Raw genomic sequence first — 27247 nt, 5'->3', positions numbered from 1 at the left:
ACTACTCAATATAAAATATCCATCATTGCACAATTAATTTATAATACTACTCAATATAAAATATCCATCATTGCACAATTAATTTATAATACTACTCAATATAAAATATCCATCATTGCACAATTAATTTATAATACTACTCAATATAAAATATCCACCATTGCACAATTAAATTATAATCGGATATGTCATGTTGGTCCGCGCGGTCTATAAATACACTTGATACTTCGTTCTATAAATATGCACAGACGGCTACACAGCGGACTGCGGACCGTGGACCACGGTAGCAGTGACTTAGATTATTTAGACTTATTATTTGATACCTTGTTCTATAAATATGCAATGTGCAAAGACGGCTTCACTGCGCACTGCGGACCGCGGCAGTAACGTGGCTCCACAGTGGACGGGTATTCTGAAGTTGCTCCAATCTCTTTCTAGCCCCGTTTATGTCTAAAAATATAACTTTATAATAATAAGTGGTGTGACGATTAATGGAATCCTTTTATTAGTCAGCATGCCCTACCATATTCCGTCTGATTGAATGTTGTGTCCTTTGATCAAGTGGAAGTCGTTCTGATTTTCTATCGAGCCGTTTGATTGGCTGGTTGCGGTTTTCGTATGCGTTCATTGGAGCGTTGACAGGACTTAAGTACGTGTTAATACACGCACGGGGTTTTAATCATCGCGCGAAAGCAGAAGCGCGCACGGTACATAACGCTTCCTTCCGCTATGAAATACTCCATCAGCAATCCCTAGAATAATAGAGCTGACAGAAATCACTGAACAAAGCTTTAAGAACACGGGATGGAACGTAAATCGAGATTCAAAAACCATCACGACTAAATATCCGCATGACCACTCAAGGTTAGTATTCTTTGCTATTTAAACAGGAAATTTTATATGGGGGTTTTGATATCAAGTTTGTTTCTTTCTTATCAGTTATTATCGGTATTGTGAGTGGGCTATCTGCAGGCCTTGTCATCGTAATAGTTTATCTATTATACTTGCACTTTCGACAACCCAAATCGGGCCGAGACGAAAAGAAATTTGATGATCAAAAGTTACGTTCACGCTCCATCGTCCAAAATGAAATACCCAATTTCTGCATCCCGACCACATTTCCCTTGGCGATTCAAGAGCCTCATAGACACAACAAAGAATTTCTTGAAAGCCAGGACGAGTTTGATTCTACCCCAGTATTGAATCATACCGTGGTTCAGCCTCCTTCCAGCCCTCGGAGATGTTCAGTTCAACTGGAACAGATTCTTACTCGGTCCCCCGCGCACCAAACCGGAACCCCGCCACAATGGCAAGGGAAAAAACGGTCTGGCTCAACCACCGCACTCGGCCAACTGGAGTTTTCGATATTTTACGATGAGGGATTTAAGGTGCTTCAAGTCTACGTGATAAAGGGGATGCAGATTTTTCTGCCAGGTTCGGAACACCCACCTGACACGTTTGTACGAGTCTCCATGACTTCTGGGACTAGGAAATTATGGGAGCAGTCTACAGGTGTGGCGCACCGCTCTTGCCAACCGAAATACAACGAAAAGTTGGACTTTGCAGGTCTTGATTCTAACAGGATAAAAGAGTGCCTCTTGAGCTTCATGGTGTTTGAGGCAAGCCAGAGGGTTCCGATTAGCGAATGTGTGTATGGCCTCGTGGATTTGCCATTCAATGTGTTCGTTACCGAAGTTCTAAAACTGTCAGATACAGAATATATTGAAAAACCAACGAAGGTAAGAATGTCCATCTTTCGCTAAATATAATCTATTGCACTTTAGTTAAGAGCATAAAATTCCAAAGATTGTTAGATATTGCTCAAGATTTCTTTTATGAAATATTTTAAGACGTTTTTTTTTCGAGCTTAAAGAGCCCTTTTTACCGGGCAACGTTATTGTAAGCAAACAGGTTTAGGAAAACTCAGGTGTTATGCTTTTCAAACCATTTATTTTCCTAACATATTTTAGCAATTGTCAATTGAACGATTAATTCCTCTGTTCTCGTTCCGCCTCGAAGATTTTAATATTTCTCCTGGGCTCGAATAACCTGCGTAATAAGAACATGTGTCAAGCACCGTCCACCAGGATAATGCATTTTCTTGTAGCAACAGGTATTTCCATAGGAAAAACAAACATCTGTTTTAGCGGACGCACCTCTATCTTAGCGGACGCACCTCTATATAAGCGGACGCACCTCTATCTTAGCGGGCGCACCTCTATATAAGCGGACGCACCTCTATCTTAGCGGACGCACCTCTATCTTAGCGGACGCACCTCTATCTTAGCGGACGCACCTTTATCTTAGCGGGCGCACCTCTATATAAGCGGACGCACCTCTATATAAGCGGACGCACCTCTATATAAGCGGACGCACCTCTATCTTAGCGGACGCACCTCTGTCTTAGCGGGCGCACCTCTATATAAGCGGACGAAGCTCGATTTTGGCTTCGTCTATTCCAGATGGCACCAGAAAGCCTCAAAAACAATAAATATATTATGATCTGATATTGAAGTGGTTCTGCACTCTGTTGTTTGTTGAGATATATTTAGAAACACAATACTGACCCTGTGCGTCATACGTCTTGACGTACGATGACCCACATCGACAGGGCTCATATTTATGATATTGGGCAGCCTGTGGTAGCCTGGGCCCTGTGAACCTTCCAGAAAAAAGCTGTGATTTAGTTGAAGTATTCTAGTTTAAGGTAGCTCGTGTTACTGATGTCTGACCCATCTTGAAACAATAACCTTTTTCTTTTAAATAGTTGTATTTCGTGTATTTGAGGTTCTAGCTTTCTCTCGCCAAAAGCGTGGCTAACTTATGCCAAGGAAAGAATAACGAGAGCAGCGTGTGTATTGTCGCTCGGTCTTGTCTCGGTTTTGTCTCGGTCTTGTCGCTCGGCCTTGCCACAGTCTTTTCGACTACAACATTTTCTATGTCTTAAACCATCGTATAGCCTTTCTCTTAGTCATCTTGGAAAGCGAAGTAAACATGGGAGCACCTAATCTAGACAGGTTTGACCGCATCACCATCTCTCTCTCTGCCGCCCATTGTTAAACATGACCCTCCATTAATAATGTCTTCTGCGTAAATGGTTAAACAAGACCCCCCTTTATAATGTCGTCTGTGTACATGGTTAAACATGATATTTCCTTAATAATATCTTCTTTGAATATGGTTAAACATGACCTTCCCTTAATAATGTCGTCTGTTTAAATGGTTAAACAAGACCCTCCCTTAATAATGTCGTCTGTGTACATGGTTAAATATGACCCTCCCTTAATAATATCTTCTGTGTAAACGGTTAAACATGACCCTTCCTTAATATTGTCGCTTCTCCCGCCCTAACCGTATACCCTTGACTCCTCCAGACATTTGGAAAGCTGTTAATCGCCATGTCACATAATCCGATCGACAAGAAGCTGACTGTTCGTGTGGACAGCGCCAGGGGTCTCCCCGAGATGTCTAGACGAACTACAAGTAAGTTTAACCATACACCCCTTTCAAGGATTATATATTGAATAAGCGTTATTTTAATTAAGATAGCTCAATAGCCACGAAACAACCTGTAATCACAAAGCAATCCCATTTTTACTGGCTCAACGAAAGATGAAAGCAACGATAATTGATATACTAGGTGTGCACCTGTTTAGAACAAGGCGCACGAGTGATCACGTGTATCCTCATGTAAACAGGACGCGTTGCCATGGCAGTAGCTAGCGGCGGTGGGAGGGAAGGTAGTAGTGAATACTTCTTATAAAAGAACACATGGGTGGGGTGGAGGATCAAGTCAATACTTCTTGCAAAAGAACACATGGGGATAACTAATTCACACTAATTCACTAATTCAATAGTTTCGTTGAGGTTGTTTGAGATAGGTGTATAACTTATTCAATAATCGCTACTTTGAGAGAAGTGTTAACTGATTCAAAAATCGTCAATTTAGCATTGCTAAGAGCAACTTTGACATTTTTCTTATTTCAGATGCATACATCAAGGTCGACATCTGGTTTACTGGCCAAAAACTCTTTTCTCGAGTCACTAAAGTGCAGTACAAATCCAAGTCACCGATTTTCAACGAAGTTTTTATCTTTGACGTTAGCGACGATAAGCTTCCACAGATCACTATCAGCTTTCGCGTGAAGCATCATGGGAAGCTGCGTGAAAAGCATATTGGGAGGGTTGACCTAGGGGCTAACGCCCTGACCGAGATCGAGTATAGGCACTGGGAACAAGTACTGGATAAGCCTCACTTGGAGATCGACCAATGGCATGACATCAGGAGTTACAACGGCAGCGAATAGGAAGAAGGCCGGCGCGCTGCCAGGATTTGCAGGGGTAGGGTGGGGGCACACGCCTGTATGCAGTCAACTTTTAACAAATGCGGAGACGCTTTTAAACGGGGGCGGTGCAGTGAGGTTTTAATACCTTGTAATAGCAAGATGTTAGCAGGAACCAAAAGGTAGAGAAAAGAGTTCTAGAGATGAACATTAAAAGAAATGTAGTCCACAATGGTAATAACGAGCAGTCTGTACAAACAAACAAAGAGGATTGGGCACTTTGCCAAGAAGAAAATATATGTAAATAAGATAAGGGAAGGAGCTAAGCAAGCTATTTTCCATTCAGGTTTTAACAATAATGAACATTTCATATATTTGAAAATGGCAACATTTTTACGGGGGAGCATGTCCTCAGACCCCCCTATACGGCCTACACAGTAGTATTTACACCCCTAGAAAATGGGCTCGAAACAACGCTGCCCCTTCATGGCCACGCCTAAGTCATTGTCTCACACACACACACACACACACACACACACACACACACACACACACACACACACACACACACACACACACACACACACTTACACACACACACACACACACATCAAGTTGACATACGGGGGAGTGGGGCGATGTCTCCCCATAACTTGAATTTGAAACAGCGATAAAACCAGGCCATATTCCGATTAACAAAATGTAATGCATATCTTTTCATGCCACCAATCGGAAAAGTTAGTAGGGGAGGGGGGACTTTGACATGAATTGAAATTCGCAAATTCAGTGATGCCAGCGAAACGCAAGGTCATTAAAGTGTAAGCAGGAGGCGCATCACATTCATTCAATTTTGTAGGGGGTCTGGTGTTGAAATTCTAGATTTCCAGAGGCCCGGAAATTGTTCAGAATACTTGTTCAAAAAATAAAGCCCTCCCCTAAACCCTGTATCAAAAGTTTTGGCTCTCCCCCAAATTGATTCTCGAAAAATCGCAACCCTCCCCCCAAACATAGCAGCCCTCCCCCCCCCCCCCCCCCCCCCCGTTAAATAATGACCCTTCCCTTAGTTAAAGCCAATTGCTGTTAGTGAGGTTTGGTATTGTTGAAGAAGTGTTCAGTAAAAAGTGCTTCCTAAAATATTTGTGTGGGTTGGTGTTTGAGAACCTTTGGATCCAGCGCGCGGTAAGACGGGAAATAATGGGTTTTTGAAGATAAATGAACTCTAGCATATAGAAAGGTAAGACGGGGAAACATGGGTTTTTGAAGATAAAATGAACTCTAGCATATAGAAAGGTAAGACGGGAAAAAATGGGTTTTTGAAGATAAAATGAACTCTAGCATATAGAAAGGTAAGACGGGGAAACATGGGTTTTTGAAGATAAAATGAACTCTAGCATATAGAAAGGTAAGACGGGAAATAATGGGTTTTTGAAGATAAAATGAACTCTAGCATATAGAAAGGTAAGACGATAAAAAATGTTTTTTTTTTAAGATAAAATGAACTCTAGCATATAGAAAATATATCCTGACAGTTTTACGTTCGCTTTAATCGATTCAAGGAAGTGAGAAAGACTACATTTCTTACCTCGAGAAAGAAGGTAGATTCTTCACGCAAAATGTTTTCGCAGACACCGGTCAGAAAAATCCTGATAAAATTGATTAGTTTTTAACCATTAGAAATATTATCATTAGTATTAGTATTAAAAATATATATAGACATTAATTATATAAGTGTTAGAGTTTTTAGCGAAATTATTGAGTAGAATAGAGTAGGATGTTTGAAAAGCATTGAGATGTTTATAATTCTATATTAAATTATTATTATTATTTTTATATTTTCTTTATTATTATTAATTATTATTAATTATTATTATTATTATTATTATTATTATTATTATTATTATTATTATTATTATTATTATTATTATTATTATTATTATTATTATTATTATTATTATTATTATTATTATTATTGTTATTATTATTATTATTATTATTATTATTATTTTAACACTCCATACTTTTAGAATTAGTTTTTTGCTTTTAAATTATTTTTACACATTGTCATTATTATTATTGAATTCATCAGTGTTTAACCAAAAAAAAATTAATGTCAAAAAATGTGAGTGTAGAGAATTGTACATCATCATCATCATCATCATCATTATTATTATTAATATTATTATTATTATAAATATAACCTTTCCCGTTTTTAATACCCACCCGTCGAAGCTGATAATCACCCTTTTTTTTTTGTTTTTTTTACATTCAGAACCTGATCTTGTGTCCCACAAGGACAAGACACAACTCGGAATTTCATTGTAAACACAAAACCGACTATTTCAAATACAATATGTTTTTTTTTTATTATGTGGAAGACGTTGGAGCTTCTCTTTGCCTTTTCATCTCATCATCAAACACTTTTGCCCCCTTTTGACTAAAGATTGTTAATGGTGTGGTTTTAAAGTTTTCTAACTCCTAGGCTTTTCCGTAAGATTTTTCCGTGAGGTTTTTCCCTAAGGTTTTCCGTTACTTAGCGTATACATATGATGTAGGATGGCATTTGAAAAAAACAATTTATCTTATCTAGTCTTTATCTTGATCAAACTAAAATGTGCACAGAAGAGTGTAAAAACATATCTCTTAATATTTGAAAAGATATGAAAGAACCGAACCGGCCAGCGAAAATTGACCGCACCCAAAAAGCACAAATATTTGTAGAATTTACGTGAAATGTCAAGTCAATTTCCCTGGTCTTTCCCTTCTTAAACGAGTTCACTCATATAGTCATTAGTCGATTTCTGTGACTGTCCACATACCAAATAGTAACGTCACGAAGTGAAATACAAAACACATGATGGCCACCCGTCGACAGGTCAAACAACACAATCTGAAGTACTCTGGAATCACAGCAGTTTGCACACCACGCCAATATGGAGTCCTCCGTTTTCATACTGCTGTTTTTCTCTGCCTTTTCGTCTGGCTCCGCAAACTTTGTTTATGACCTGAATGCGCAGAATTTTGACCAGATGATACGAGAAAAAGATATAATGCTGGTGGATTTTTACGCGCCCTGGTAAGTGGGGGCTGTGTCTATATTACACGGTTCAGTGGGTCGATTGTTCGCCATGAAAGGGAGACCTGCTAAAAGTTGTTCCCATTTGTTTATCGGAATGATATTCTAAGTTAAAGTTCTTAGTAAAGCCAGAACTGTTATGGTCCTAAATTTGATCTAGTATGCATTTTGCATTGTGATTTTGGTTTAAGATCATCTCGGGGTTTTAAACTAGCTGATAAAACAACCGCGCCCGCGTATAAAAGCTTACAAAATTCATTTCAATTTAAAAACAAAAGGAAAAAGAGCGCGTGATATTATTTCTATGCTTTCCTGGTTTACTCCTAGTACTACAAGCATAGATATAACCATGTCATACAAAGATAACAGAAGACAAACAGGCTCTGACACTCCTGAAACAAAAACAAACTCGTACTAATGCATGCCAGGGAGGGAATAGAGACAACTGAAAATGCTGATTTGGTTAAATAATCATCAGATAAAACATATTCTTCTTAAGGTTTTTGACAATCTATTTTCCATATCACAGGCGACCCGTACGTTTGGGCAAGCATTATGGAATTTAATCTTCATATACCTGTAGGGGGAGGGGGATTTCGTGTCAAGTTTTGTATTCAGACAAATGCTAAAGAAGTAAATGCAGAATCCAATAAATCCTTTGGGAAGTGGGAGATGCATTTATTTCGTTCAAAGATATTTCCAGAGGAATGACTTCGAGAGGAGAAGTTAAGTACAATCTATTGAGGAAAACCAAGTTTACGTTCTCCTCTTTATTTAACAATTTTTAAGGTGCCACCACTGCCAAGAACTCCTCCCCCAGTTGGAGGGCGCGGCCAATGCTTTGGCTGCCAAGGGGCTTTTCCAGTTTGCAAAGGTAAAGTACATAAGTGCATCGTGTTGGCTGCCAAGGGGCTTTTCCAGTTTGCAAAGGTAAAGTACATAAGTGCATCGTGTTGGCTGGAAAGGAGCTTTTCCAGTTTGCAAAGGTAAAGTACATAAGTGCATCGTGTTGGCTGCCAAGGGGCTTTTCCAGTTTGCAAAGGTAAAGTACATAAGTGCATCGTGTTGGCTGGAAAGGAGCTCTTCCAGTTTGCAAAGGTAAAGTACATAAGTGCATCGTGTTGGCTGCCAAGGAGCTTTTCCAGTTTGCAAAGGTAAAGTACATAAGTGCATCGTGTTGGCTGCCAAGGGGCTTTTCCAGTTTGCAAAGGTAAAGTACATAAGTGCATCGTGTTGGCTGGAAAGGAGCTCTTCCAGTTTGCAAAGGTAAAGTACATAAGTGCATCGTGTTGGCTGGAAAGGGGCTCTTCCAGTTTGCAAAGGTAAAGTACATAAGTGCATCGTGTTGGCTGCCAAGGGGCTTTTCCAGTTTGCAAAGGTAAAGTACATAAGTGCATCGTGTTGGCTGCCAATGGGCTCTTCCAGTTTGCAAAGGTAAAGTACATAAGTGCATCGTGTTGGCTGGAAAGGGGCTCTTCCAGTTTGCATATCAAGAAAAATTTAGCCAAAAATTGGCGTTTTTGCCAAACGCGGTAATTTGTAATCAGAAAAGAAAAGAAAAACAGTGAATGTGACCATCTTTAGTCAATGGAAAATGGTCTTTAAAGAGAAACTAAGATTTCTTGTTACCAGATCCCCAAAACGACAACGTTTTCTTCATACGCAAAGGTAAAGTTCATAAGTGCAGCGTGTTCGCTGATGGAAGGTCCACTATAAAATACGAATAACCACTGCGAGCTAGGACGGATACCCTCACCCTAAACTCCTGGGTATGGACCTGACTTGAATTGTCATGTTGTTTTCTTGTCGGTAATATTGCTTTGAGCTGTTGTTTGACTTGTCTGCTTGTGTGTCGTTTTTAGGTTGACTGTACAGATCCCAGAAGCAAAGTCTTATGTGATAATTTCAAAATTGAAGGATACCCTTCAGTAAAACTGTTCAAGTTTGGAAAATATGCAGGGGACTATATTGGCCAACGAACTGATGGTTAGTCCCTCTAAAGACAAAATATTTTTTACTCTACTAACTCTCGGCAGCCCTTTGCGCTAATGGTGGTCCTCTAAACCTTAAGTCAGCGGAGCGCTTAATATTTTGTCTGTAATAACTATCAGTGTTAAAACATATTTTGCCCAGTCTATCTTTATGGGAGTAACCCCTCCCCACCCCCCAACACCAAGCCACAATGCTCCTAATAACTCTGCCAATCGCCTCCTCAACAGCCGCACTAGTGAACTACATGGAATCCGTGACGTCAACAGCCTCCCAGCAAGCACCGTTCACCTCTGAACCAATGAATAACGCTGCTCAACTCATGCAGCCCCAGACCCAACAGTTTGCGCCACAACAGGCACCCCAACCAATGCCATTTGCGCTTCAGCCCCAAGCTTTTAACAGTGCGCCAATTATGCAAGGTTTCTTCAACAGTCCACAAGCTCAACTACAGGTATCCCAGCCCCAAGCTAGCGCTTACGCTTCAGGCCCCGCTGCAGTGACCGGCCCAAAAGTCAGTGCGAGCCCCGACCCAGTCGCTAGCCATTTTGGCGGGAATATGCTAGCGCTTGAGATTCTGAGGGCCAAACTAAAGATGATTGCGGCGTACAAAAACTGGCAAAAGCGATTAAAGGAGTACAAAGAAAAGATGGCCGAGGCTGCCACAGGAAGCAGGTTTGGAGTCACGAAGGCGGCCATCGCTAAGAAGCCATTTAAGGCAGGAGCAAGATCAAAACTTGCGCATTATAAACCCGCGCCGACACACTTCCTACAGAAGTTCCCAAGGATTCTGAATGCCGCACAAAAGCACGCCAAAGAGGTAGCTCAGTATAAACTACGAAAGGCAGCTTATCAAAAGGCTTTAGCGGCAAGAAGACAACAGATAGTCCAAAGACGTAAGAAAGAACAAATGAAAAAGTATAATATTCTTTACGGACGAAGCAATATCCCTATGTACCAGTATCCTCAGTATCTGCAGTCTTCGCCCTACTATAAGCAGTATTACCAGCAACAACAAGCGCGCGCAATGATACCACATCTCAAGGTACCGCAGGCGCAGCCCCAAGCATCGCTGGCTCAATATCAGCCTCAGTCTCTCCCCCAGGAAGCCGTGGATGTCGTGCAACCGGAAGCTGATGAAACGACTGAGGACAAGACCCCGGAAGATGAGAGTAACGCGGAATCTAATGACAAGGTATTTAACGTAGACCCGTTAACTCTGCCCTGAAGGTTAATAAACAGCTCGAGTTCGGAGCGGGAAGTTATCCGAGCTGAATTAACTGAAAAGTGTCCAGGGAACTTGAAGTCGATTGGAGAGTTTCGCTAAGAGATCACGTGACTTTTTGGTAAGCGCGTGCTCAAGCTTTTAGCGGCAAAATAACAGTTACTAAAAGCAGTTTATTTAGCGGTTACGGATAAAGCCAGATTTTTCTTCAGAAACGGTTGATTTTTATTTAAATACGTTATTTGTTCGTCATTCTCTGACTTGACGGGCGTACTTATTTCTGTATTTATTTTGGCTTGAATTTGCCACCCAAAACGTCCTGTGATTTCTTAGCGCAAGTCCCCTTTTGGAGTTAGTGTGGAGTTCGAGTTGTCCGAGAAAAAATAATGGGGAATTAATATAAAGGTAACTTTTTCAGTTTGAGTATGCAGGGACTCGAGTTACCCGAGCAGAAATGATAGAATAAGAGTCTCTAGGAAACTTGAAGTACTCTAGAGTCAGTTTGGAGGTCAAGTCTCGGGTGTTGTCATCCGAATAGTTACGCCAGCCAGCGTCTTGCTAAACGCGTTAGCTTGTGGTATGCTTGTGAATAGTTACGCCAGCCAGTGTCTTGCTAAACGCGTTACCTTGTGGTATGCTTGTGAATAGTAACGCCAGCCAGCGTCTTGCTAAACGCGTTAGCTTGTGGTATGCTTGTGAATAGTTACACCAGCCAGCGTCTTGCTAATCGCGTTAGCTTGTGGTATGCTTGTGAATAGTTACGCCAGCCAGCGTCTTGCTAAACGCGTTAGCTTGCGGTATGCTTGTGAATAGTTACGCCAGCCAGCGTCTTGCTAATCGCGTTAGCTTGCGGTATGCTTGTGAATAGTTACGCCAGCCAGCTTCTTGCTAAACGCGTTAGCTTGCGGTATGCTTGTGAATAGTTACACCAGCCAGCGTCTTGCTAAACGCGTTACCTTGCGGTATGCTTGTGAATAGTTACACCAGCCAGCGTCTTGCTAAACGCGTTAGCTTGTGGTATGCTTGTGAATAGTTACACCAGCCAGCGTCTTGCTAAACGCGTTAGCTTGCGGTATGCTTGTGAATAGTTACACCAGCCAGCGTCTTGCTAAACGCGTTAGCTTGTGGTATGCTTGTGAATAGTTACGCCAGCCAGCGTCTTGCTAATCGCGTTAGCTTGTGGTATGCTTGAATTGAAAGTAAAAAGAGATCACAGTGTAATGGAAGCTGTTTATATTTATGTCCGCGACATCCACTATGACAATAAGCGACGAGGTGATGATACGTTTTGGCAGTGGTGGTAGAGGCGACAAATATGAGCTTGATAAACCACTAAATAATTATTGTTTTGATTTTTGGCAGTAATAAAAATGATGATGACTTTAATAATCCTCTAATCTTTATGTTTCAGTCATCAGCAAAAAGCGATGACAGCCCATCGATCAACGACCTTCGTGCCGACATCGAAAGCGCTATCAAAGATGCCCTGAAAACAGGCGACAAGAAATCAGCACCTAAACAGACCGCTGAGGCATCGGACAAGCCACAACTAACAGCCAACAAACCACAGAGTCACGCTACAGAAGGAAGCGGTGAAGTCGTGGTCACGTCATCCCCCACCCAGGTCTCTGCGCAACCAGTTGTAGCGAGCGGGTCTGGTTCCAAGGCAGGCTCCGGCTCAGGGTCGGGAGATGCTGGCGCGCTATTGGCCAAAATCAGGCGAATGGTCGGCGAAGAATAGAATTGATGGTCACTCTTGAAAATTGTAATCAAGTTCTTTGTGATACAGCGGCTGTAGTATTGCGTCTTGATATACAATGTATACATCCAATTTATGATTAAATATCTTATTTTTATACTTATTTTTATAACAAACTTGTATGTGGAGTACGAAATCGTCTGTCTCATAGCCAAAATGAAATGCACATCTTTCATCAATGCCACCTCACGCAAATGACATCAAATTAGAATTTCAACATGTGTATTATGCTAGTATGCTCTCGCCAATCACACATCGAGTGTCTAATGTCTCGTCCTTGGTAATCACTCATCGAGAGTCAAATGTCTCGTCCTTGGTAATCACATATCGAGTGTCTAATGTCCCGTTCTTGCTAATAACTCATCGAGAGTCTAATGTCACGTTCTCGCTAATCACACATCGAGTGTCTAATGTCTCGTTCTTGCTAATCACACATCGAGTGTCTAATGTCTCGTTCTCGCAAATCACACATCGAGTGTCTGATGTCACGTTCTCGCTAATCACACATCGGATGTCTAATGTCACGTTCTCGCTAATCACACATCGAATGTCTAATGTCTCGTTCTCGCTAATCACACATCGAGTGTTTAATGTTTTGTTCTCGCAAATCACACATCGAGTGTCTAATGTTTCGTTCTCGCAAATCACACATCGAGTGTTTGATGTCTCGTTCTCGCTAATCACACATCGAATGTCTAATGTCTCGTTCTCGCTAATCACACATCGAAAGTCTAATGTCTCGTTCTCGCAAATCACAGATCGAGTGTCTAATGTCTCATTCCCCCAAATCACACATCGAGTTTCTAATGTCTCGTCCCGGTTAATCACGCATCGAGTGTCTAATGTCTGGTCCCGGTTAATCACACATCGAGTGTCTAATGTCTCGTCCCGGTAAATCAGTGTCCAAATCTAAATGTAGTATTTGAGCTCTTGGGAGGAGTACCGCTGACTGCTGTCGTGGCAGTAAAAATAAACAACCTGTTCCTGCACCGCGTGCAAACGATCGTAGATATGAATAAAATGCCTTTCTCATTCAATTAGAAAAATTTATCTATAAAGAATCTGGTGGTTTGCTCTAGACAAAAATATGCATTTTCTTGTAGTTAACGGCAAATAAGGGTTAATTTTCGGAGCGGTTTTAGTTTATTTTTGTTGCAGTTGAATAATTCTTGTGTCATTTTGCTGATCAAATCAGTGAATCATGACCGTGTAGTCAACCAACCAATCAGGAATAAGAAGCAACTAATGACCTCATGAATAATTCAACAGTGACTTGTACCGGACTGAGGATTGCTAGACCTAACTTTCCACTATCTGCTGCGATAGAACTTGGTTTAGTTCCAGAGAATGCTGGCGATCGCGTTTGTTGTGGCGTTGTGCGTTATCGCACCTTCCTACGCCAGGAAAGAGAACCCAATTTTTGAGTTGACTGACCAAGATTTCGACAACTTCCTTAAGGACAAGGAAGTCATGCTGGTGGATTTCTACGCACCATGGTAAGACTGGCATTTACCCCACTAACAAGATCATATACTCCCTAGGAAATTTATCTTGTGCACTTAAAAGGCAGCCATAAAGTGTTCAGAAAATATTCTATCACACATTTGTTGACGACAAAAACGTTCCAAATGAGTATTGGCAATGCTAAAAAGACCTGCTAAAACAAACAGGTCTCTGCCCTTGTGCCTAACAAAATAATAAGGCAATCAGCGAACACTGATGCTGTATAAATATAATATCTATTCAATATTTTTTTATTAACAATTTAAATCAGTTTACAGCAATGCTGCCCGCAAATATCTGAAGCTAATCCAGGCGGCAGGCTGTATTATGACACCCTGATCGATGGTCCCGTGCAGTTGAAGGAGTGCCTTGGAATTAATGCTCGATTTTGCGTGGCACATTTATACAAACGCCTGAATCGTGGAAGAAAATCGACCGTGTCTTTAATGTGTCTTTAATGCTGTTAAGGGTTAGGATAAATTGAGAGGGGAGTTGGTGTAGAAGATGATGATTGTTTGCTCATGGCTTGCCTGAAAACTATTTCTGCTCGATGACCTCAGGTGTAGCGATTGTGATAATCTGAGACCCAAGTACGAGAAAGCTGCACGTGATCTCGCAAAGGAACACAAGTTCGTCATGGCCAAAGTAAGCGATAAGAACTGGGAGACGCCCATGACTCGCACACCCAGCGTCATCTCTAATTCTATATTCTATACATAGCTAGAAATATTCACACAACTACACAGGCAATACTACATAGGCGCAACATAACTACACAGGCTACCCACTCATCTCTAATTATGTATTCTATACATAGCTAGAAATATTCACACAACTACACAGGCAACACTACATAGGCGCAACATAACTACACAGGCTACCCACTCATCTCTAATTCTGTATTCTATTAACTTTTGCCACAAGGCACTCATGAATACAAATAGCACACAGACCACGTGCTTACCTATGGGCGTACACTATTGGCGTACACTATTGGCGTACACTATTGGCGTACACTATTGGCGTACACTATGGGGTACACTATGGGCGTACACTATTGGTGTACACTATGGGCGTACGCTATGGGCGTACACTATGGGCGTACACTATGGGCGTACACTATGGGCGTACACTATGGGCGTACACTATGGGCGTACACTATGGGCGTACACTATTGGCGTACACTATTGGCGTACACTATGGGGTACACTATGGGCGTACACTATTGGTGTACACTATGGGCGTACGCTATGGGCGTACACTATGGGCGTACACTATGGGCGTACACTATGGGCGTACACTATGGGCGTACACTATTGGCGTACACTTTTGGCGTACACTATTGGCGTACACTATGGGCGTACACCATGGGCATACACTATGGGCGTACACTATGGGCGTACACTATGGGCGTACACTATGGGCGTACGCTATTGGCGTACACTATGGGCGTACACTATGGGCGTACGCTATGGGCGTACACTATTGTTGTACACTATGGGCGTACACTATGGGCGTACGCTATGGGCGTACACTATGGGCGTACACTATGGGCGTACACTATGGGCGTACACTATGGGCGTACGCTATGGGCGTACACTATGGGCGTACACTATGGGCGTACACTATGGGCGTACACTATGGGCGTACACTATGGGCGTACACTATGGGCGTACACTATTGGCGTACACTATTGGTGTACACTATTGGCGTACGCTATGGGCGTACACTATTGGCGTACACTATGGGCGTACACTATGGGCGTACGCTATTGGCGTACACTATTGGCGTACACTATGGGCGTACACTATGGGCGTACACTATGGGCGTTCACTGCGCTGGAGCCTACCTCACCTAACAGATGGACTTTTGTAAGCCCCATTTTTCGTATTAATAGATGGACTTTTGTCAGCCCCATTTTTCGTATCAATAGATGGACTTTTTGTCAGCCCCATTTTTCGTATCAATAGATGGACTTTTGTAAGCCCCATTTTTCGTATCAATAGATGGACTTTTGTAAGCCCCATTTTTCGTATCAATAGATGGACTTTTGTAAGCTCCATTTTTCGTCTCCCAATAGATGGACTTTTGTAAGCCCCATTTTTTGTCTCCCAATAGATGGACTTTTGTAAGCCCCATTTTTCGTCTCCCAATAGATGGATTGTTTCGGCGCTGGACGAGCTACTTGCTACTACAGATTCGGGATTCACCAGTGGCCCACTTTGAAGCTCTTCCGCTATGGACAGCCATGGGGAGATTACACGGGACCACAGGACACCGGTATGTACACACGGGCGTATAATGTGCCTTGAAAGACAGGGAAGGGGATCTGAATAGAATCCATATCTTATAGCAACCTTTACAAGTATATTAGAAACAGAATCCATATTTCATAACATCCTTTTCAAGTATAATATCACAAACTAATTCCAACATTGGCCTCATTCAAAACGAGGGCCATTTTCAAGATGACCCGTGAATAGAGGAGCATTTGTATGATTCAAATAGCTGTTGTACCCAGTTCCCCTGTAATAGGGGCGGATCTAGGGGTGGCCGAGCGGGCCCTGGGCTCCTCTATTTTCAGATATTTTGCGTAAAAATAAAAAGATAAATATAAGGAAATCCATGGAAGAACAATGAATCCGCCCTTCCCCTAGTTTCTTGAAACCCTTGTGCGTTCCCCTCTTTCGAACTCCTGTATTCGCCCAGGGGCCTAATGTAATGTTCAGCTAGAGGGTTTTATTTTGCCTTGTCTCGTAGATTGTAGGCTACAATCTACAATCATTCCTGCATATAAGAAATCTGACATTTCGGTGGCTTCATCTATTTCTAGCCTCGCTGGAGTCTTACATTCATGATCAACTCGGTGATGGCAAAAAGCGTCTGGATGATAGCCGCGGAGATAATGGACTGTGGAACCAAAACGGACAGAACTTATACAACAACGCCATTCAAAACAACGGCTGGACCTTCACGCAGGTCTCTGGTACCGCGGGCCGTAAAAAATAGACCAGAAGGATTATAGAATCACCACGAGGACGTCAGGATTGAATCCAACAGAAATTGTCATTTTGTACAACCCTCTAAAATTACTCTGCTCATATAGGGAAGCAACATATATATTTTTTTACTTTGTGTGGATTCGATTATTATTCTAGTCCTAATGACGGAATTTAACCACAAAGAAAAGTCAGTTTTACACGGGAGGTTGCCGTTTTTCGAGACAAATGTGCACTTGGGCAATTGGACGAGCAGTGCCATTCAATAATTAAAATATAATTTTTGTAATATCGTTTTTATTCCTGTATAGGCACCTGGCCTACTTTTTTTCTTGGTTCACATTTGTAATTAGTAAATCCACATTCTTGCTCATGCGAGTAATTAAATCAGCTCTAATTTGGGTTATGAAGAACCACTTGCTGTCGCAGGCCCGTACCCGGGAAATGTTTTTTTTTTTTTTTTTGGGAGGGGGGGGGGGGGGGGGGGGGTGCGAAATCCGAAAAAGTGGACCTATTTTTCCCTTTTTTTTCCCTTGGAGGGTGGAGGGAGTTCTCTGATAAAAATCTGACCACCCCCGAAAGAACAAAAAGGGATTTTTTTATGCCTTGCAGTATCTTCAAGGGACGTTTATTGTCGGATTTGGCTAAAAAAAAGTCTGACTTGTGATTGATGAAATACCAGATTGAACTACCTTATGCTTTATAGTTTTGTCTACGAACAGCACGTCTATTGAGAACCGAAAGTGGGGTGGGTGGGGGGGGTGGTGGGGTTTGCACCCCCTGCACTCCCCCCTGGGTACGGGTTTATGTCGAAAGCATGGGTTTGCCTTATGAATAAATAAATCATTCTATCGACCACAATTGACATGTATTTTGTTAGTAAGCTAGTACACACAATATGATTCACAAAGGACATGACGGAAAAACTTGACGTTTCCGATAAGCTCATTTCAAATCAAATTAGGCGGAAAATTCCCCTAAGTAGTTATTGACAAGAGAGCATCTTATGTTCAGGGTTTTTCCGTCATGTCTTCACAAAGTGCTTTATTTTTTATCGCATTGACCATTGTGGTAGAAATGACGTTGTATGTTAGATGGGTTGCCTGTGGTTTACCTTAAATGTTTTTTTTTTAAAAGTCATTCAGTCATCAATGTAATTTTTCTCTGCCTTTCTAACAAATGTCATATTTCCCATTTTTATTTTCCAAATTCCCCTGAAACTTTCTAAGTTGTCCTGGTGATCATCTATCTAGCCAATAAAAACTTGACACAAAATTATCACGTGACCCTGTATGACCAATAAGAATGCGCCACCAAGTCCCCTATACTTTTGCCCATTGTCCACGTGGTTTGCATTCTGACACAATTCTTCTCTACTTTCTTCTGTGATTTTTGCCATGAAAACTTGTAGAATGTTGTATTCTACAGCTTTTGTACTTTTATTTGTGGGCTCAACCCTTTCTTCAGATGTCTTGGATCTAGGGGATAGTAATTTTAAATCCGGGGTTGCCGGTAAAGATATAATGCTCGTCGAGTTCTTCGCCCCTTGGTAAGTATTCCTTATTTGAACGTGCCTTTCAAACTCGTCTTCGCGGGTCTTTGGTTATAATGTGTACATTTGCTTCATTAGGTGCGGGCATTGCAAAAGACTAGCCCCTGAATATGAAACTGCTGCCGAGGCTTTGAAAAAGAACGATCCACCGGTTCCTCTAGCAAAGGTAATCACGACTTAACATACAAATCAAACCTTACATTCGAAAGGTTTAAAGTTTCAACATTCTCTCGTATTATCTTAATAGTTTCATAAGCTTTCAAAAAGTAAAAATATTGAATTTTAAGTTAGCTGAATTGTTATTTATGGATTCAAATAAACTTTATGCTCTTTTCTATTTATACTTCTTTTAGTTGTTGTACAAATAGTACAAAACAAAGCTTGGGAACATTTCTAACATAAGCTTAAGTACTTAAATTGCACTGTATTATAACTCAGATGCTTAAAAATCATCAGTTGCCCTACGGTACATAGTATTTGGTTGATGTACTGTACATTCGAAGTACATATTATATTATTGTTTATTTGTTTTTATTTCAATGTTGATTACTATGATAAGGATATAAATAATGCAACTGGTTCTTTCTGTTATTTCTCTTTAAGGTTGATTGTACTGAAGCTGGGAAGGACACTTGTAGCAAATATGGCGTTAGTGGCTACCCTACACTGAAAATATTCCGTAATGGCGAGATGTCAAAGGATTATGACGGGCCACGTGATTCAAGTATGACTTATATAGTGCACGATATTTCCAAGAGATGCAATCATGGGTAGCCACCGTACAGGTCCTCTCACTTCTGCTGAAATAGGTTCGATTGTGGGTCGAGACATGGATAGTATTTTTCTGTTTCTTGACCCTGAATTTGACTTGTTGGACCTATGTGAGCTTACTAGAAGCTTGCGTTCCTTAGTTCCAAGGGGGGACATTCTTAATACATACGTAATATCTATGGCAAGTCTTTTATAATTTGTACTATTCAAATGCTTATGTTAAGTTATCTATCCTATAAGATATTAAAAAAAGGAAGAATCCCATTTCTACGACTAGCTCTTCTCATTCTCCACTCTATTTCTAGTATCACTTCTAATAATATCAATTTATTTTTCTTGCAGGTGGAATTATTAGATATATGAAAAAGCAGGCTGGACCAAGCTCTGTTGGTAAGAATAATTGCATTAATAGTTAACCAGGGAAGTCAGTCTTTCTACTTAAAAATGTCTGAGATTGGGCTGTATATTGTGACTTTTGCTCAAAAGTCTTTGTGTATCTTTTGTGCTACAAGCCAAAACCAACAAAATTTTCCCTTGCAGAAATTAAGTCAGTTGACCATCTTGAGAAAAAGCTGGATGACGCTGAATCTAATGTAGTTGTTGGTGAGTATTTTATATTAAACAGATCTTTAATCCTTGTTTTCCTGGAACAGGTGACAATCCAAAACAGCCTTCTCAAAACTGGATGGCTGCAGGCCCAATGACCCACCTCCTCTAGAGGTTTGACTATCTCCATGCAAGCAGAAATTATATTGTTTTTGTTTTGTTACCGACAAGGAAAACAAAACTTGCAGTACCCAAACTGCCTCCAGACTCAATGACCTGCTCCTCAAAATCTTTTTGAAAAGGCTGCAAATACAATGATAAAGTGTTTTTTCTATGCACAATACAAACAAGAACTAGCACTTTTTGATAACAGCAGGCTGCATGTTTGTAATACAGTAAATTAGTTTAATCTAGATATTCCGTATGAAGTTAAATGAAAATAAATTTCAATTCCATTCCATCTCCAAAAATCTGTATTTTGTCTTTGAGGAGGTCAGCAGCAAGTGTAGCTAGGTAGTATTCTAGTACAGTGGTATTTTTTTTTCTTTTTAAAGTGCCTGCTTTAAAATGCATCATCTCAATGCCTATTGTTTTTGCTTAGGTTTTCTTGATGGCGATGATGATCTCAAGAATGCTTTCATGAGGACTGCAAATGAGATGAGAGATTCATTTTCATTTGCACATGCAAGTGTTACTGATGTCTTAGAGAAATACAACTACAAAAAGTAAGTGAAATAACCAGAGCACTGTTGTGATTGCCTAGCTTGATTATCATACCCTTCAAATGAAAGCTTATCTACTCTATATTCCATTAACCATCAGTTGTAATTTTATGCTTCTGCTGTACATTTGTTGTAGTGAACTGATGAGAATACCTTGCACATAAAAACTTACAAAGGAGTACCAATTTCTTACAGTGGCTGTTGATGTCTTGCATTCTGGACTGAATTTCCCATTTCAATACATTAATAGCATATGGAAAAAATGAACAAAAGGGAATTAGTGGGGAATGTAGTAATTAGTGGTTATCTACTAAGGGATTTCTTGGAAGAAAACAATGAAAACAAAGTTGCAACTTAGGGAATACTAATCACTAAGTAGATGACTACTAATATATTACTAACTACAAACCTTACTGAAATGTCCCTGTTATTCAAAATCCTCAACTGCTTTACATCCTAGCGAAAAAAAGAAAAGAAAGCAATAATGCAATGTTAATTGTGTTTACTAATATCAAAGTTATTCACAAATATTTCAACATAGCTCAGCGATGGAAGCAAAGAGATAACACCCGAAGACCTTGGTTTGTCCTTTTCTTCTCAAGTCTGCAGACCGTACTTTTTTGTGTTTTTGTTAGGGATTTGTTCCCGCCTTCTCTTTGCTTACTTTTTTCACCAAATGGTTTTTAAGGCGGTGCGCTTTCTTTTCTGGGGATGGAAAATCAAGCGCTTCTGCTTCGAATTCTGACTAGAATTCCAACAGACCGAGGAATCTAGTTTTATTCGCACACAATTGACCTATCAGTCTGGTTTGCCCGTGGTATTATTAACATTTCAGCTTTGCAAATTTTATTTAAATTTTAGGCTTGATATTTCTAGGGATTTTAGCCTGTTTGTATCTTTTTTTTTTTAAATTTCATTACTGAGATGTCAGGTGTAAAACACTTGGTTGCCAACAAAAAACATTTTGCAGGTAACAGATTTTTCTCACATGTTTTGTTTGATTTCTTTGCAGTCAAATAGTCGTGTTCAGACCCAAGCACCTTCACACAAAGCTTGAGCCAAGTTTTATTGCCTACACTGGGTCACCAGATGACTTCTATATCAAGAAATTCATCAACGCCAAGGCACATGGTCGTGTTGGCCAGAGAACACCAGACAATGAGGAGCAATTTCCTAAACCCCTTTGTGTAGTTTTCTTTGACGTGGACTGGAAGAAGAATGCCAAAGGTAAGTTGAAAACCCCTTTGTGTAGTTTTCTATGACATGGACTAGAAGAAGAATGCCAAAGGTAAGTTGATAACCCCTTTGTGTAGTTTTCTATGACATGGACTAGAAGAAGAATGCCAAAGGTAAGTTGAAAACCCCTTTGTGTAGTTTTCTATGACATGGACTAGAAGAAGAATGCCAAAGGTAAGCTGATAACCCCTTTGTGTAGTTTTCTATGACATGGACTAGAAGAAGAACGCCAAAGGTAAGTTGATAACCCCTTTGTGTAGTTTTCTATGACATGGACTAAAAGAAGAATGCCAAACGTAAGTTGAAAACCCTTCTGTGTATTTTTCTGTGACATGGACTAGAAGAAGAATGCCAAAGGTAAGTTGATAACCCCTTTGTGTAGTTTTCTATGACATGGACTAGAAGAAGAATGCCAAACGTAAGTTGATAACCCCTTTGTGTAGTTTTCTATGACATGGACTAGAAGAAGAATGCCAAAGGTAAGTTGAAAACCCTTCTGTGTATTTTTCTGTGACATGGACTAGAAGAAGAACGCCAAAGGTAAGTTGATAACCCCTTTGTGTAGTTTTCTATGACATGGACTAGAAGAAGAATGCCAAACGTAAGTTGAAAACCCTTCTGTGTATTTTTCTGTGACATGGACTAGAAGAAGAATGCCAAAGGTAAGCTGATAACCCCTTTGTGTAGTTTTCTATGACATGGACTAAAAGAAGAATGCCAAACGTAAGTTGAAAACCCTTCTGTGTATTTTTCTGTGACATGGACTAGAAGAAGAATGCCAAAGGTAAGTTGATAACCCTTTGTGTAGTTTTCTATGACATTGACTGATCGAGGAATGCCAAAGGTAAGTTGAAAACCCCTTTGTGTAGTTTTCTATAACATGGACTGGAAGAAGAATGCCAAAGGTAAGTTGATAAATCTTAGAGGAATCACTCTGTCTGCGATGCATTGCACTCTGCTTATTCTCACATAAACAATGTGGAGTGATCTTTAAAATGAGCTTATTGTGCTGATTTGGCTTGGCTAATATGGAGCTGGTATGCATTGCCGAATGCAATAGGTGCATGTAATAGTTTATAGTGCACTTGAATCCTAGACTATTATTTGCATTGCCGAATGCAATAGGTGCATGTAATAGTTTATAGTGCACTTGAATCCTAGACTATTATTAACATTGCCGAATGCAATAGGTGCATGTAATGGTTTATAGTGCACTTGAATCCTAGACTATTATTTGCAAGGCCGAATGCAATAGGTGCATGTAATAGTTTAGTGCACTTGAATCCTAGACTATTATTAACATTGCCGAATGCAATAGGTGCATGTAATGGTTTATAGTGCACTTGAATCCTAGACTATTATTTGCATTGCCGAATGCAATAGGTGCATGTAATGGTTTATAGTGCACTTGAATCCTAGACTAAGTTCAATTTCTTCATTTTGAAAGTATTAAATAGTCCCAGGAATGGCCTCTAAAACTTACAATCAACAAAACCGATTACGTTCATTTTTGGTAGGCTTTTAGAAATAAGAGGTAGCTAAATAAGAATGGTGAAAAAATCCTTGCCCGCATATGGATTTTTTTCATGGGCGAATTTCAAAGTAGGTAAATAACAGAGTGACTGAAAATAAAAATATGCCAATTTCTCGGAATTCCTCTTATAGATTTTAATAAAACGTCCTCTAAGTGTCGACCAAGGTCTGATGTACAATGTCCTATAGTTTATTTATTAAAAATTTCCCTGTAGCGAACAGCACTTCGCGAATAGTGAATTTAATGGGTTCACCGTTCTGTTGCCATAGAAACAAAAATAAATAATTTATTAAGTTCATTCCTAGCTACATGGCATGGCCAAATAGTTTGACGATCCGATCCCTGTACCAGAAGATACAAGTTGTGATTGACAGGATGGTTGGAGATTCAAGAAACTGTATCGAGTCTTCTTAAGAGATAAAATAACTCCCACCCCCTACTTATCAATCTCCACTGTCTACTCTGAAAGTTAATGAAAGCCCTGCTTGTGTTATTTGTTATCAGGTTCCAATAACTATTAATAATGATTTGTCTTGTGTTATTTGTTATCAGGTTCCAATAACTATTAATAATGATTTGTCTTGTGTTATTTGTTATCAGGTTCCAATAACTATTAATAATGATTTGTCTTGTGTTATTTGTTATCAGGTTCCAATAACTATTAATAATGATTTGTCTTGTGTTATTTGTTATCAGGTTCCAATAACTATTGATAATGGTTTGTCTTGTGTTATTGGTTATCAGGTTCCAAAAAATATCGAAAATTATTGAACTTATTGCTCACAGGTTCCAAATACTGGCGCAACAGAGTGCTTAAGGTGACCAAGTTCTTTGATGACAAGGCCATGAACTTTGCCATTGCCTCTTTCTCTGACTACGAGCGAGTCCTATCTGATATCGGCGTTACTGACAAAGCCAACCCTAGTGCCGTTGTCTACAATGATGCTGGTGACAAGTTCTTGATGAAAGAGAAATTCAGGTAAGCAGGGTAGAACAGATACCCCAAGGAACCAAGTAAGCAGGATAGAACAGATACCCCAAGGAACCAAGTAAGCAGGATAGAACAGATACCCCAAGGAACCAAGTAAGCAGGATAGAACAGATACCCCAAGGAACCAAGTAAGCAGGATAGAACAGATACCCCAAGGAACCAAGTAAGCAGGATAGAACAGATACCCCAAGGAACCAAGTAAGCAGGATAGAACAGATACCCCAAGGAACCAAGTAAGCAGGATAGAACAGATACCCCAAGAAACCAAGTAAGCAGGGTAGAACAGATTCCCCAAGGAACCAAGTAAGCAGGGTAGAACAGATTCCCCAAGGAACCAAGTAAGCAGGGTAGAACAGATACCCCAAGGAACCAAGTAAGCAGGATAGAACAGATACCCCAAGGAACCAAGTAAGCAGGGTAGAACAGATACCCCAAGGAACCAAGTAAGCAGGATAGAACAGATACCCCAAGGAACCAAGTAAGCAGGATAGAACAGATACCCCAAGGAACCAAGTAAGCAGGATAGAACAGATACCCCAAGGAACCAAGTAAGCAGGGTAGAACAGATACCCCAAGGAACCAAGTAAGCAGGATAGAACAGATACCCCAAGGAACCAAGTGAGCAGGATAGAACAGATACCCCAAGGAACCAAGTAAGCAGGATAGAACAGATACCCCAAGGAACCAAGTGAAGTTTAATCCCTCAGCTCATTCGAGCAAGAAATTAATGTCATGGGACAATAGCTGTGATTCTTGCTATTTTTGGCAGTCCCAAGTCAGTTCAAATACTCTGTTAAGTGCTTGAATTGTTCCTTGCTTATTTTGTAAAAGCTTACAAAGTATCATTGATTATGATTTGCCCTCAACAAACCATGCCTTTGTTTGAATTCTTTTTTAGCGTTGATTCATTCAAGCAGTTCCTGGAAGACTACTTTGCTGGCAGCCTGAAGCCACATATCAAATCTGAGCCACTCCCTGAGAGCAATGATGGCCCCGTCAAGGTGAGCTCGACAGAGCATTGTGAAGTGGCAAAGACTGTCTTGTGACTATAGCCAGAGTTTGTTATAGCAGGGCCATTCAAATCCTGAAGACCCTTAAATAATGTGTGAAATGTTCTTTGTCTTCTGAGAAATCACAAGCAAGAATTTAGATAACTGAAACTTTGAATGAGTGGAAGGGTTTTCAAGTTTGTATTCTTTAATCCAGGTTGTTGTTGGTGAGAACTTCAAGGAGATTGTAAACGACCCAACAAAGGATGTCCTGATAGAGTTTTATGCCCCGTGGTGTGGACACTGCAAGAGTCTGGAGCCCAAGTACAATGAACTTGGTGAGAAACTCCAGGATGTCAAGGATATTGTCATTGCTAAGATGGATGCCACCGCTAATGATGCACCACCAAACTTCAGTGTTCAGGGGTAAGTAAAATTCTCTCATGTGAAAAAGAGATGGAATTAGGCTATTGAATTTTTTTTTGTTCATTACGTCATTTCCATTATCATCATCATTACCATCGTTATTATTAGAATCATCATTATCTCCATTATCGGCATCATCATTATTGTCATCATCATGATTATCATTATCACCATTATCATTATCATCATCATGATTGTCATCATCGCCATCACCTCTAAACTAACTGATTGCATCTTGCCTAGATTCCCCACTATTTACTGGGCGCCAGCCAACAACAAAGAGAACCCCGAGAAATACGAGGGTGGGCGAGAGGTATCTGACTTTGTTGACTTCATCAAGCGCAAAGCAACCAAACCAGTCAATTTAGACGAGAAGAAGAAGAAAAAGTCAAAGAGCGAGCTTTAACTTGCTACCAGTCCCTGGAATGATGTTCCAGCCCTATGTCCCAGACATTCACAAAAAAAGTAGATAACAAGAGCTTCTAAGCCTAATTGACATTGGCTAAAAATGAATGCAAAAAAAATCTAGGAAACAAGCTTTGTCATCTAGGACCCCAAACTACACTAGTGTTTAAGCTTGATTATAACATATTCGCTGTGTTGCTATAGGAACCGGTATCGAGGTTGTGAGGAAGTGTTCACACAAGAAATAATGGGGAGAATTGAATGTCAAACCTTAGCTTTTGGTGTCAGGAAATTTTGTACAATATGTTGGATGCGTTGTTTTTCATAATTTCCCCATGGACCTGAAGACAACCCATTGGAGTTCCCCCCCTCTCCCCCTGCTTCAATAACCCAGGCCTTCTATTCCCCTCAATAACCTGGAAAATGTGAGGAGGGCGAGCTGTCCCCTCCTTCGATAACTGAGGCCCCCTTCTTGATAACCTGGGTTTATAACACCTCTTTGGATCTGCATTTTACCCCTTTCTTCCTATTCCGACATTTAGGCTCTGACTTGGTGAGATTCTTTGTATAATGCTTCAGGGTGGGACCCTCACCCCCCCCTCCTTTTTTTAATACCAAAGGCAAGATAGTTTGGCAAATATATAGCAAAGATAAGATAGTTTTGCAAATATATTGCAAAGATAAAAGAGTTTGGTTTACTCTCTATTCCGTGACACTCTTGGTAGTAGTGTCACTCGCTAGTCCATGGCATTTTTTTTTACTAGACTAGACATTGCAAAAAAAAAAAAAATCGCCCTTCTGTCCCCTCGTCCGCCTATGAAAAACGAGCTAATTTACTGCGTTTTCGATATTCTGCGAATTCTTAGTGATGATTTCTAATATTTAAATCGCCATCAAAACCCTTTTTTATTGGGAATGAAATGGTTTCCAACACTACCCCCCCCCCCCGCAAGGCACCATCGAAAAAGAGCAAAAGTAATAAGTAATTCCGTTAGTTTGACGACAGAAGCCAGATAGTGGTTAAGCAATATTTTGGCGAAAGTTCACAGAGCATTGAAAATCTAAGCAAGTTTAGAATTTGGCGCTTGACATAAAAGCATGTCTTGGTCACCCCCTCTCACTGTCGCCGTCGTCGTTGCGTGAGTTTGCTATCGACTGTGTAGCTATAGAACTCATGATCTTCTTTGACAAAGAGAGTTCCCTCCTTGCACTGTTACACATTTACTCTGAGATTTATCAATATC

At 40.4% G+C, this 27247-nt stretch overlaps 2 protein-coding genes across 2 annotated transcripts; both read left to right on the top strand.

Moving 5' to 3' along the window:
- Window positions 1–613: 613 nt before the first annotated feature.
- Window positions 614–5223, top strand: LOC5502571 (synaptotagmin-11). The gene is made up of 4 exons (XM_032370839.2): window positions 614–864; window positions 940–1739; window positions 3375–3483; window positions 3988–5223. The coding sequence occupies exons 1-4, from the start codon at window positions 852–854 to the stop codon at window positions 4305–4307; spliced, it is 1242 nt and encodes a 413-aa protein (XP_032226730.1). The 5' UTR covers window positions 614–851; the 3' UTR covers window positions 4308–5223.
- Window positions 5224–7185: 1962 nt separating this feature from the next.
- Window positions 7186–26312, top strand: LOC116610688 (protein disulfide-isomerase A4-like). Its single transcript, XM_048727904.1, has 16 exons — window positions 7186–7356; window positions 8146–8230; window positions 9219–9342; window positions 9576–10540; window positions 11982–12308; window positions 13668–13825; window positions 18462–18549; window positions 18987–19107; window positions 19497–19544; window positions 19695–19757; window positions 20302–20425; window positions 21435–21649; window positions 23979–24171; window positions 25082–25184; window positions 25390–25598; window positions 25842–26312. The coding sequence occupies exons 1-16, from the start codon at window positions 7214–7216 to the stop codon at window positions 26002–26004; spliced, it is 3129 nt and encodes a 1042-aa protein (XP_048583861.1). The 5' UTR covers window positions 7186–7213; the 3' UTR covers window positions 26005–26312.
- The last annotated feature ends 935 nt before the right edge of the window (window positions 26313–27247 follow it).

This window comes from Nematostella vectensis, chromosome 5 (assembly GCF_932526225.1).
Source record: "Nematostella vectensis chromosome 5, jaNemVect1.1, whole genome shotgun sequence".
NCBI lineage: Eukaryota > Metazoa > Cnidaria > Anthozoa > Actiniaria > Edwardsiidae > Nematostella > Nematostella vectensis.
Note: the sequence above shows the minus strand (reverse complement) of the source record. Positions and strands in the feature narration are given on the sequence as shown.